The sequence below is a fragment of the Gigantopelta aegis genome, chromosome 14 (genome assembly GCF_016097555.1).
Source record: "Gigantopelta aegis isolate Gae_Host chromosome 14, Gae_host_genome, whole genome shotgun sequence".
Taxonomy (NCBI): domain Eukaryota; kingdom Metazoa; phylum Mollusca; class Gastropoda; order Neomphalida; family Peltospiridae; genus Gigantopelta; species Gigantopelta aegis.
In genome coordinates this window covers 59217111-59230419 of record NC_054712.1, presented here as the reverse complement: position 1 = coordinate 59230419, position 13309 = coordinate 59217111, and the positions used below count along the sequence as shown (strand labels likewise).

At 37.8% G+C, this 13309-nt stretch overlaps 1 protein-coding gene across 1 annotated transcript in view; it reads left to right on the top strand.

Annotated features, from left to right (window-relative positions):
• LOC121388633 overlaps window positions 1-8950 on the top strand; it is a 36820-nt gene extending 27870 nt beyond the window's left edge. The window contains exons 10-11 of the mRNA XM_041520055.1: window positions 1139-1185; window positions 5990-8950. Coding sequence (XP_041375989.1) covers window positions 1139-1185; window positions 5990-6100 — 158 coding nt within the window. The 3' untranslated portion in view covers window positions 6101-8950. The remainder of the gene's footprint in view (window positions 1-1138; window positions 1186-5989) is intronic.
• The last annotated feature ends 4359 nt before the right edge of the window (window positions 8951-13309 follow it).

Below are 13309 nucleotides of genomic sequence, written 5' to 3'. Positions count from 1 at the left end.
TTACTCGAACTTGATAGATGAAGATTTACTGATGTCAGTTTTTAGCTGCTGGATAAAACGTATTGACAGTGGTTGAAGGAATGAAATATTTTAGTTAATGACATACTCAACACATTTTATTTATGGTTATATGGCATCGGACATATGGTTAAGGACCACAGATATTGAGAGAGGAAACCCTCTGTTGCCACTTCATGGGCTACTCTTTTTGATTAGCAGCAAGGGATCTTTTATATGCACCATCCCACAGACAGGGTAGTACATACCACAGCCTTTGATATGCCAGTTGTGGTGCACTGGCTGGAACAAGAAATAGCCCAATGGGCCCACCGACTGGGATCGATCCCAGACTGACTGCGCATTGAGCAAGCACTTTACCACTGGGCTACGTCCCACTCGCCAATGGTTGAAGAGATTATTTGTGGTTTTTAATATACACATGTATGTTGTAAAAATTACTGGTTTAAAATTGCCTTAGTCATGCTCAAAATTGCCAAATGTAAAAACGTTTTCAAAATTGTCATAGTTAACAGTGTTAAGTTCCAGTACCGTTACTGTAATGACCAGTTTCTTTATTTAAATGTGCACTATTTTGTAGCATGTCATAGTTAACAGTGTTAAGTTCCAGTACCGTTACTGTAATGACCAGTTTCTTTATTTAAATGTGCACTATTTTGTAGCATGTCATAGTTAACAGTGTTAAGTTCCAGTACCGTTAACTGTAATGACCAGTTTCTTTATTTAAATGCGCACTATTTTGTAGCATGTCATAGTTAACAGTGTTAAGTTCCAGTACCGTTAACTGTAATGACCAGTTTCTTTATTTAAATGTGCACTATTTTGTAGCATGTCATAGTTAACAGTGTTAAGTTCCAGTACCGTTACTGTAATGACCAGTTTCTTTATTTAAATGTGCACTATTTTGTATCATGTCATGATTTGTTACACAAATTTCGGAGAGAGAAACAATTCTAAAATGTTAAATGGCTGTTGCTACTCAGTTTTCAACTGATCACCAACTGTCGCTAATCAAAACACAGTAAAATGTTCCCTGTTAAAGGCAACCTGCCACACCTGAATTTAGTTAGATGTAGTGTATGTGGACTGACTATTAAACCAATGTGTTTGTTTCACACAGATAACATTAGATCACAGAACAGTGTGGAGAAGATTGTCTTGTCACAGGTGAGAGATTTCTTTGTGTGGGATCGCAAAAATCTTATGTATACACAGCCTGACCCCTGCAATTAAGAAAATTACGATGGCAAAAAATAGTGCATTTAAGAAAAACTGGCTTCGTAAATTCCACCCATTTTGTTCATGATAAAGATGTGACTAGGTAAGTAATTCTGGAAACAACCGTGAATCGTCAGCCATGCACTCATGTTATTATTTTGTTTAGTTTGAAACAACAATTTTAGGGTCTTTTGTGGACTATACAACGCAGCCTTAAATAACTCACACCCTTGTGTTTTAACACGTTTTACAGGTACTGATCACATATAAGATGCACTGTTTTATAACCCGCACACTTGTGTTTTCACACGTTTTACAGGTACTGATCACATATAAGATGCACTGTTTTAACACATTTTACAGGTACTGATCACATATAAGATGCACTGTTTTCACATGTTTTACAGGTACTGATCACATATAAGATGCACTGTTTTAACACATTTTACAGGTACTGATCACATATAAGATGCACTGTTTTAACACGTTTTACAGGTACTGATCACATATAAGATGCACTGTTTTAACACGTTTTACAGGTACTGATCACATATACGATGCACTGTTTTAACACGTTTTACTGATCATATATAAGATGCACTGTTTTAACATGTTTTACTGATCATATATAAGATGCACTGTTTTAACATGTTTTACTGATCACATATAAGATGCACTGTTTTAACATGTTTTACTGATCATATATAAGATGCACTGTTTTATAACATGCACCCTTGTGTTTTCACACATTTTATAGGTACTGATCACATATAAGATGCACTGTTCATGTAAATAATGTCCTAAATTTAATGTACGAACGAAAAATAGGTTATGCTAAATTAGATTTGTATGAACAACACAAATGAAAGGATCATTCTCACAATTTTCAGAAGCCTGATGTATTTAGTGAACAGAGGTTGAACATCAGTGAACTCTTGACATTTAATAGCAGCTGATGTAGTTAGTGAACAGAGGTTGAACATAGTAAACTCTTGACATTTAACGGCAGCTGATGTATTTAGTGAATAGAGGTTGAACATCAGTAAACTCTTGACATTTAACGGCAGCTGATGTATTTAGTGTACAGTGGTTGAACATCAGTAAACTCTTGACATTTAACGGCAGCTGATGTATTTAGTGTACAGTGGTTGAACATCAGTAAACTCTTGACATTTAACGGCAGCTGATGTATTTAGTGTACAGTGGTTGAACATCAGTAAACTCTTGACATTTAATAGCAGCTGGCAAGCTGTTCATTACCAAACTTATACTTTTATGTATATATCGTAGATAAATAGACAATGATTTAGGTCTTTATGTGACTGTAAAATACTTTTATGTATATATCGTAGATAAATAGACAATGATTTAGGTCTTTATGTGACTCTAAAATACTTTTATGTATATCTCGTAGATAAATAGACAATGATTTAGGTCTTTATGTGACTCTAAAATACTTTTATGGATATCTCGTAGATAAATAGACAATGATTTAGGTCTTTATGTGACTCTAAAATACTTTTATGGATATCTCGTAGATAAATAGACAATGATTTAGGTCTTTATGTGACTCTAAAATACTTTTATGGATATCTCGTAGATAAATAGACAATGATTTAGGTCTTTATGTGACTCTAAAATACTTTTATGTATATATCGTAGATAAATAGACAATGATTTAGGTCTTTATGTGACTCTAAAATACTTTTATGTATATATCGTAGATAAATAGACAATGATTTAGGTCTTTATGTGACTCTAAAATACTTTTATGTATATCTCGTAGATAAATAGACAATGATTTAGGTCTTTATGTGACTCTAAAATACTTTTATGTATATCTCGTAGATAAATAGACAATGATTTAGGTCTTTATGTGACTCTAAAATACTTAGAACCGACGACTGTCCCTGCTAGCTGCCACTGACAATGTCATGAGTTCTGGGTCTCACAGTGTAGTTGCTGAATCGGATAATCTCCAATCTAGAAATAATTGTGGAAATGTGTTGGAGGCCTGCAGGCAGGTGAAATCTGGAAACACTACTCTCACACAACAACAGAAAAAGCGTTTTAAGATCCTAAAAAGAAAATGGGGTGATTTGAATGATAAAGCCACTGAAGAAGATTTGAGTGACCATGAATGCCAAAGAAACATAAACATTGTTGCATATAACCTCGACAATTTTCAATTGAATAAAGACACTATTATGTCTTTATGTGACTCTAAAATACTTTTATGTATATCTCGTAGATAAATAGACAATGATTTAGGTCTTTATGTGACTCTAAAATAAAATAAATATTAATAACAGCACTTAACTCGCCTTCATGTAAAATTCTTTGATCTCATTGGTTGTTTGCCGTTGGACAAATCCCTTATCCCCCTGTGGGCGGAGCCAAATTCTCTTATACCCCGTCTGTAATTTCGAAGTTTCCAGCCGCCCCAGTTAATGCTAAAGCAATAATTAGATTGTAAATAACATTGATAATCAATCAAGTATACATAATTAATTTTATTTTTACTATAAAATACACTATTTCAATACTTTTAAAAGCTGCAATGTTGAACTCGGCCACCTAATTACGGTCGTGGTTTTATTGTATTAATGCGCGATTAGCAACAGTTTTTGTTTTTGTTTTTGTTTTTTTAATTTTTTTTACTACATACATTTCTGATAAAAAAAAGTTGTTTTTTTATTCTATTTTTATTAATATCTGTTTCAGACAATTTCGTATTACAAACATTTGAAGTTAAAAACTCGTTTATCGATGGAACTATTTTTCGTCACTGGCAAGTGGTTTCGTTCGCGTCCGCGTGGTACGGCTCCGTTAATAAATTGTTAACAATTATTGTCTGGCGTTATTTTGATTATTTGGCTATATGGTTTAACATGTCGGCAAGATAAATTCGTTGTAGAAGCATCTCTCGGGGTATATGGCTTGTTATGTACCCTCTGTGTGCTCTTTTACCCCTCGCCTTCGGCTCGGGGTAAAAGAACACACAGAGGGTACATAAAAAGCCATATACCCCTCGTGATGCTTCTACAACTTATATTGTCATTTTATTTATATACTACTCAAAAGAATTTAAGGGTCAAAAATTTATAACCAAATAAGTTTCAGAGTGTATTAGATTGATGATATAAACTACACCAAAAATTTAATTTATTGTTCCATATTTACAAAAAAACACAAATAAACGTCACTGTATACAAGAAAGTCACATGACATGCTGTCAAAGTTGAAGGTTGTCAAACATGGATTTTACACATTAGAACATTCGTTTAATAGTGTGTGAATCCACCCCTGGCGCGAATACACTCGACACATCGTTGCCTCATGCTGTTGATCAGACGTCTGAAGTAATTCTTGGGGAATGGCCTGCCACTCTGCCATAAGAAGTTGACCCAGATCATGAAGGTTGGCCGGAGGGGCATGGTTATCCCGAACTCTCCTGCCTAATTCGTCCCAGGCGTGCTCTATTGGGGCCAAGTCAGGCGAATATGCTGGCCAATCCATCCTGGCGATATCTTGTTGTCTGAGAAAGTCCGTTACCACCCTGGCGCGGTGGGGTCTGGCATTGTCATCCTGCAGAACTGCCCCGCCGCCAATTTGCTGAAGGCCTGGGAGAACCAACGGCCGGATAATCTCATTCAGATAGCGGATTCCATTCAGATTGCCATCCACCACATAGAGGGGTGTCCTGTGGTGGATAGAGATGCCGCCCCACACCATGACGCTGCCACCACCGAACCGGTGACGTTGTCTAACGTTAACGTCAGCGAAGCGCTCCCCAGGACGTCTGTAGACACGAACCCGACCGTCGTTGAACTGGAGACTAAACCTGGACTCATCAGTGAACATCACTCGACCCCACTGAACACGTTGCCACCGCAGATGAAGTGTGCACCAGTGACGTCTGGCCGTTCTGTGACGTGGTAGGAGTGGAGGTCGAACAGCCTGGCGACGGCAGCGTAGATTATTGGCTCTCAGACGATTGCGTATGGTTTGATCAGACACTCGAGTTCCAGTCGCAGTCCGCAGATTGTCACGTAATCGGCGTGCAGTGGTTGTGCATTGACGTAGAGCCATATTGGTGATGTAACGGTCCTCTCTATTTGTAGTGCTTCGGGGTCTTCTCGAACGTGGACGATTTCGAACAGAATTCGTTGCTTGGTACCGTTGCCACAGTCGGCCAACGACACTCTGACTGACACCAAGTTTCAGAGCAACATTTCTTTGCGTATTGCCATCCTGAAGCCAAGCAATAGCCCTTCATCGATCTTCGATAGTCAGTTGACGTCGTACCATTGTCGAATTTGGAGTGTGCACTGTACACGAACACAAGCTCCAATTATACGGAAATTCAGCATTGGGAACATGGAATACACATGCAAAGCGTGCAAATGAAGCGCTTTGTGAAAAAACAAGTTATTGGCACTTAGCAGACCTTTCGTTTTCGCCCTAATTTACGTGCAAATGTAAGCATGTTTTCGCCATTAGAACTAGTCGACAGTGTCAATGACAGTGGATTTTAATTCATTTATGGGTTGCTTAGACTCACTTTCGTCAAAATGGAACAATACCATGCGTGACATTATGGTCTAGCTAATATAATTGACATTCAGAAAATAATGTGGAAAATATCGTCTGACCCTTAAATTCTTTTGAGTAGTATATTTGTTTGTTTCAGGTGATACCAGAAATTCATATTGCCTGCACACTTTTCATTTGATTTATTTGTCTGTTTCAGGTGGTACCAGAAATTGATATTACCTGTACTGAGTCAAACCTGTCACAGTTCAGACTGTCACAGTCGTCACTGATGAAGATAAAGAAACTATTTAAAAAAACAGATACATAATTTCTTAATTACTTTTTTCAGATAGGTGAACGGAACAAAGGTGATTTTTGTGGTAACAGATAATCTGTAAAATTCATGAACACTTGTTAAAAACAGACTTAAAACATCTCCAAAATAATGTGATTTGTGTGATGGCAGATAAAACTCATAAACAATTGTCCAAAACAGACTTAAAACATCACCAAAGTTCAAGGTTATTTAAACGTTGTCTTCCTGGTAATGTCCTGGTAATTTATTGTTATTCTTATATCTAGTGCTTCTCTTTTCTTCTCTTTTTGTGTGTCGTACACAACAGTTGATATCCCTTTTTGTGTGTTGTACACAACAGTTGATATCCCTTTTTGTGTGTTGTACACAACAGTTGATATCCCTTTTTGTGTGTAGTACACAACAGTTGATATCCCTTTTTGTGTGTAGTACACAACAGTTGATATCCCTTTTTGTGTGTCGTACACAACAGTTGATATCCCTTTTTGTGTGTCGTACACAACAGTTGATATCCCTTTTTGTGTGTCGTACACAACAGTTGATATCCCTTTTTGTGTGTTGTACACAACAGTTGATATCCCTTTTTGTGTGTCGTACACAACAGTTGATATCCCTTTTTGTGTGTCGTACATAACAGTTGATATCCCTTTTTGTGGTGTGGTGAAAATAAACTTCTGGGAATCCTCAATAACATGTCTACAGCCACAGATAAATTCATCGGACATAAAACGTGAAAACTTGTGGCCGTTAGATCACTGATGCTAAGAAGTTTAAAGTTTTTTTTTTTTTTAACAACATCACTGGAGCACATTGATTTATTATTGTTATAAAATGTTACACCATTTGGAAGCTACTAAACATCTACACATACTATATATACTGCACATTATGGAAACAATGATGTGAATGTAATAGAAAAATCAACCTCCACCGAGGGGATTTGAACCATGAACTCCCAGCACCAGAGTCCAGTGCTGTACCAACTGAGCTACATACTCCCCCCACAACTGAAACTATGTCCCGGAGCTGTGGGCCACGGGCAGTTCAACTGTTATGGGTTCTAACTGGGTTATAATTGTATTCTTGTGTTAAGAACACACCCAGTCCCTACATCGGCTTCAAATGTAACAGAAAAGTCAACCTCCACTGAGGAAATTTGAACAATGGACTCTCAGCACCAGAGTCCAGTGCTGTACCAACTGAGCTAATAGGGAAGTTCCCACTAGCTACTGCCAGTAGGAGCACTTTATACCAACACTACTACATAATGTTTTGCAGGCCTCTAAGAATTGAACATTTGCGTAAACCATTTATGGGTTACACCAACACAAATTCAGGTAACCCATTTCGTTTTTAGGTAACCTGTCATAACCATGTAAATGATGTTATATATTCAATGCACAAATAAAAAATGGGTTACGCATACTATACTTACACGATGGAAGCGCCAATGAACTTATCGCCCTCCTAGTTTCCAGAGGCCTGAATTGTGTACTGTGCAATACAAACCACTGAAATATGAAATTAAAGAGCTTGCAGTCAGGGTAGACTATTTTTCATAATGCACTTTGGGCATAAACTACTAAAGTTATTTCACAGATTTTATACATTTCTGTCTGCTATAACAGCAAATGCAAATAGATTTACTACTAATGTAACAGCAAATCAGTGACATGTTCTTTTTTGTTTTACTCTTTGGTTTGAACTTAATTGTGATAAATATTTGCGTTTTTCTTTTAATGGGTCAAATACATGTATGTAGAGGTATTTTTATTTGCTGAAACTGAATTGAAAAGAAAAGCTTTTTGTTGAGAAAAACAGCATCTGATTCAGCTTTTAGGAGAATTTAAATTTACCCTGTTATTTTACCACTAAAATTAATAGGTGTCATTTCATAATTCTTTGTTGAATATCCTATTAATTTCAGGCCTCAGATTTTCAAATTTTATGAGAAACACTTTTTCAGTTCCGTGTTCTGTGATTGGAAACAGTTTTTAGTTAATCATGGTCATGGTGGATTTTGTTGGATGTTAATGGGCAAGAGACTTTCAGTTCACTGATTTTGTTTGATGTTAATGGGCAAGAGACTTTCAGTTCACTGATTTTGCAGACTTCATACCAGAAATGATTGTTCCTGTCAAGTTCAGAGACGTAAATTTGCAAGATTTTAATTTTAATTTTTTTTAGTTAAGACTAAATATTTTATTGTTTTTTTGTAATTTTTTGGGGGAGTATTTTCTTGGTTATTTTTCAGCCATCATACACTGTTTATGTAAATTTGTAAAACTTTCTTTTAATTTCTTTGTCTCTCAAGACTAAAAGATCTGTTTCCGTCAAATACCTGGGTTATGTTTTATGAAACAATATTAGCTCTAAGATCATCTGAAGTGCACAAGGTAGCTATATGCACCTGCAGTTAGGTGATTTTGGCACGAACATTGCTCTTATAAAACAGGCCTGGTGCTTATAAAACATTTAGTCTAGACGCAAGACTCTATTAATAGAGTGAGACATGAACGTCATGGCAATGCCTTATAAATTGTATGCGTGTGACATCATTAGAGAGTCTGGACTCTTAACATTTTATAAGCACAAGCCGAGGGCCCTGCTGTCATAGCTTGAAGAAATAATATGTTTATATTTCTTTATGTATATGTCTATGTATATATATATTGATATACAGGTATGCATGTGAATAAAATTTTACAGATTTTGTTGTCTCATCTTGTTGAAAATAAGATCCAGCAGTTAAGATCCAGGTTAATTGTTAGTTTAAACATATTTATTTGTTGCAATTTAACATACTTATTGTTGTAATTTAACATATTTATTGTTGTAATTTAATAAACAGTTTTGGAATTGGCCAATAGTTTATGAAGTATCATCTGAAAATATTTTCCTTCAGTGACACTCATTCCAGCCAGTGCACCACGACTGGTATATCAAAGGCTGTGGTATGTATTACCCTGTCTGGGGTGATGCATATAAAAGACCCCTTGCTGCTAATCAAAAAGATTAGCCCATGAAGTGGCGACAGCGGGTTTCCTCTTTCAATATCTGTGTGGTCCTTAACCATACGTCTGACGCCATATAACTGTAAATAAAATGTGTTGAGTGCGTCATTAAATAAAACATTTCTTTCTTTCTTTCCTTCAATGACAAACCTTGATGCTGGGTCAGTCTGGGATCGATCCCCATCGGTAGACCCATTTCTCACTTCAACCAGTGCACCACGACTCACTGGTACATCACAGGCTGTGGTATGTGCTATCCTGTTGATTGGATGGTGCATATAACAGATCTCTTGCTACTAATGAAAAAATTTAGCAGGTTTCCTCTATATGTCAAATTACCAATGTTTGACATGCAATAGACAGTTATTAATAAATTGTACTCTAGTGGTGTCATTAAACGAAACAAAAGTTTTTTGGTTAAGCAAGTTGCAAATTCGGCAAGATTCCTTGCTTACATGAAACCCAAATTTTGGGTCAGAAACGTAAGATTATGAAGATGGAATCTCAAATTATCTACATTTGTAGATCCTTCATGTTTATGATTCCAGAATCCTTAATTCTCCTCCCCCCCCCCCCCCCCCCCCCAAAAAAAAAAAATTAAAAAAAATTATTAAAAAAAAATTCAATGCCTAAATATTGGGCAAATTACTATTTTTTTATGTAGTCCAGGCAGGATGTAGCTCAGTGGTAGAGTGCTCGTGTGAGGTGCAGTGGATTGTTGGATCAGTTCCCCACTGTGGACTAAGAGTCAAAAGCCATTGGTGTACATGTATACCACCGGGTATCCTGTGTATAGAGAAATTCATCTGAAAAGTTTGTTGTGGCAATTGTTAAGTAGGGAGAGGTAGGACGTAGCCCAGTGGTAATGTGCTTGCTTGATGCGTGGTTGGTTTAGGATAGATCCCCGTCAGTGGCCCTATTGGGCTATTTCTCATTCCAGCCAATGCTCCACAACTGCTGTAACAAAGGCTGTGGTATGTACTATCCTGTCTGTGGGATGGTGCATATGAAAGATCCCTTGCTGCTAATCGAAAAGAGTAGCCCATGAAGTGGCAACAGGGTGTTTCCTCTCTCTATACCTGTGTGGTCCTTAACCATATGTCTGATGCCATATAACTAAATAAAATGTGTTGAGTGCATCGTTAAATAAAACCTTCCTTTGTTAAGTAGGTGTGGAATTTAGCTGTTAATAGTGCTCACCTGAGGTGCTTAGGTCACAGCATCTAACGTCCTCGGCGGACCCAGTGGGTTTCCCAGTACCTGACTGGTATATCAGAGGCTATATAATGTACTGTCCTCTGTCTGTGGGGAAAGTTAGTTTGTTTTGTTTAACTACACCACTAGAGCACATTGACATTAATCATCAGCTATTGGATGTCAAACATTTGGTAATTTTAACATAGTCTTAGAGAGGAAACCTGCTTCATTTTTCGATTAGTAGCAAGGGATCTTTTATATGCACCATCCCACAAACAGGATAGCACATACCACAGCCTTTGATAACCAGTCGTGATGCACTGGTTGGGATGAGAAATAGCTTAATGGGCCCACCGACAGGATCGATCCCAGACTGGCCGCGCATCAAGCAAGTGGTTTACTACTGGGCTATATCCCACCCCTGTCTGGTAAAGTACATGTAAAAGATACTTTGATGCCAAGGAGAAAATGTAGAAGATTTCCTCTGCAGATGATGTCAAATATTTGACACCCAATAGTGGATTATTAACTGTTCAGTGTGCTCTAGTGGTGTTGTTGAAAAAAAGTTTAATTTGTTAAAATATCCTGTATGGCGCTGTCAGTGGGTTTCTTCCTTAATTCCCTAGACCACTTGTCGATACACTGGACACCGGATGGATTATACAATGGGTTGGGCTGTGTTAATCAGATACTAATATTGCTTTCTTTGTGACCCTGTTTTAACATTTCAACACCTATGTATGTTTCGTGCCGAGATTATTTTATTAATTAATTTTTATCTCCTGGCTCAACTGGAAGGGACTACAGGTTTCATCTCCATCCTTCTGTTTGTCCTGACCCACATAATGTTTTCAAAACTTGTTTCACAATACTCAAGATATTGAACGTAAGTTTTGTGTGTAACTTTATCATATACTCCATTTCTTGTTTCAGCCAGTGCTCCACAACTGGTATATCAAAGGTTGTGGTATGTGTTATCCTGTCTGTGGGATGGTGCATATAAAATATCCCTTGCTACTAATGGAAAAATATAGCGGGTTTCCTCTCTAAGACTGTCAAAATTACCAAATGTTTGACATCCACTAGCTGATGATTACCGGGTAATAAATCAATGTGCTCTAGTGGTGTAGTTAAACAAAACAAACTTTTATCATATACTGTTACAGATCACGTTTCACTTTAATGGTGATTTACCCATTTTTCACACAGTTATGGCCTTTCAACTTAGGAGATACAAAAAATTGTTGGGCCTTTTAGGGGACGTGTATTGATTTAGCAATACTCTCAGAATGGTTGTTTTTTTATTGTAAATATATTTCTTGTACTCATCTTGAACACAATACCATTTTAAACCGACACAAAAATGACATAACTGCCATAAAGGCTTAAAGGTCCATGTCAAAGTTAAAATTACAATATTTTCTCCGATTTATTTGTAATAAATAACTACAAATTAATCGATCCCACGTATATTTCCATAACTCTAGAAAAATACCTTTATGTTTCAAAGCAAAAACTAATCAATATTTTTGGCAGGAACTACCATTATTGTAAACTTTGACATAGCACCTTTATGTGTTGTGATCCACTAGCTAACTTCCACAGTGTACAAAGTACAAGTGTGTTTTGTTTAACGGCACCGCTAGAGCACAGTGTACAAAGTACAAGTGTGTTTTGTTAACGGCACCGCTAGAGCACAGTGTACAAAGTACAAGTGTGTTTTGTTTAACGGCACCGCTAGAGCACAGTGTACAAAGTACAAGTGTGTTTTATTAACGGCACCGCTAGAGCACAGTGTACAAGTGTGTTTTGTTTAACGGCACCGCTAGAGCACAGTGTACAAAGTACAAGTGTGTTTTGTTTAACGGCACCGCTAGAGCACAGTGTACAAGTGTGTTTTGTTTAACGGCACCGCTAGAGCACAGTGTACAAGTGTGTTTTGTTAACGGCACCGCTAGAGCACAGTGTACAAAGTACAAGTTTGTTTTGTTTAACGGCACCGCTAGAGCAGTGTACAAGTGTGTTTTGTTTAACGGCACCGCTAGAGCACAGTGTACAAAGTACAAGTGTGTTTTGTTAACGGCACCGCTAGAGCACAGTGTACAAAGTACAAGTGTGTTTTGTTAACGGCACCGCTAGAGCACAGTGTACAAAGTACAAGTGTGTTTTGTTAACGGCACCGCTAGAGCAGTGTACAAAGTACAAGTGTGTTTTGTTAATGGCACCGCTAGAGCACAGTGTACAAAGTACAAGTGTGTTTTGTTTAACGGCACCGCTAGAGCACTGTACAAGTGTGTTTTGTTAACGGCACCGCTAGAGCACTGTACAAAGTACAAGTGTGTTTTGTTAACGGCACCGCTAGAGCACAGTGTACAAGTGTGTTTTGTTTAACGGCACCGCTAGAGCACTGTACAAGTGTGTTTTGTTTAACGGCACCGCTAGAGCACAGTGTACAAAGTACAAGTGTGTTTTGTTAACGGCACCGCTAGAGCACAGTGTACAAGTGTGTTTTGTTTAACGGCACCGCTAGAGCACAGTGTACAAGTGTGTTTTGTTTAACGGCACCGCTAGAGCACAGTGTACAAGTGTGTTTTGTTTAACAGCACCGCTAGAGCACAGTGTACAAGTGTGTGTTGTTAACGGCACCGCTAGAGCACAGTGTACAAGTGTGTTTTGTTTAACGGCACCGCTAGAGCACAGTGTACAAGTGTGTTGTTAACGGCACCGCTAGAGCACAGTGTACAAGTGTGTTTTGTTTAACGGCACCGCTAGAGCACAGTGTACAAGTGTGTTTTGTTTAACAGCACCGCTAGAGCACAGTGTACAAGTGTGTGTTGTTAACGGCACCGCTAGAGCACAGTGTACAAGTGTGTTTTGTTTAACGGCACCGCTAGAGCACAGTGTACAAGTGTGTTGTTAACGGCACCGCTAGAGCACAGTGTACAAGTGTGTTTTGTTTAACGGCACCGCTAGAGCACAGTGTACAAGTGTGTTGTTAACGGCACCACTA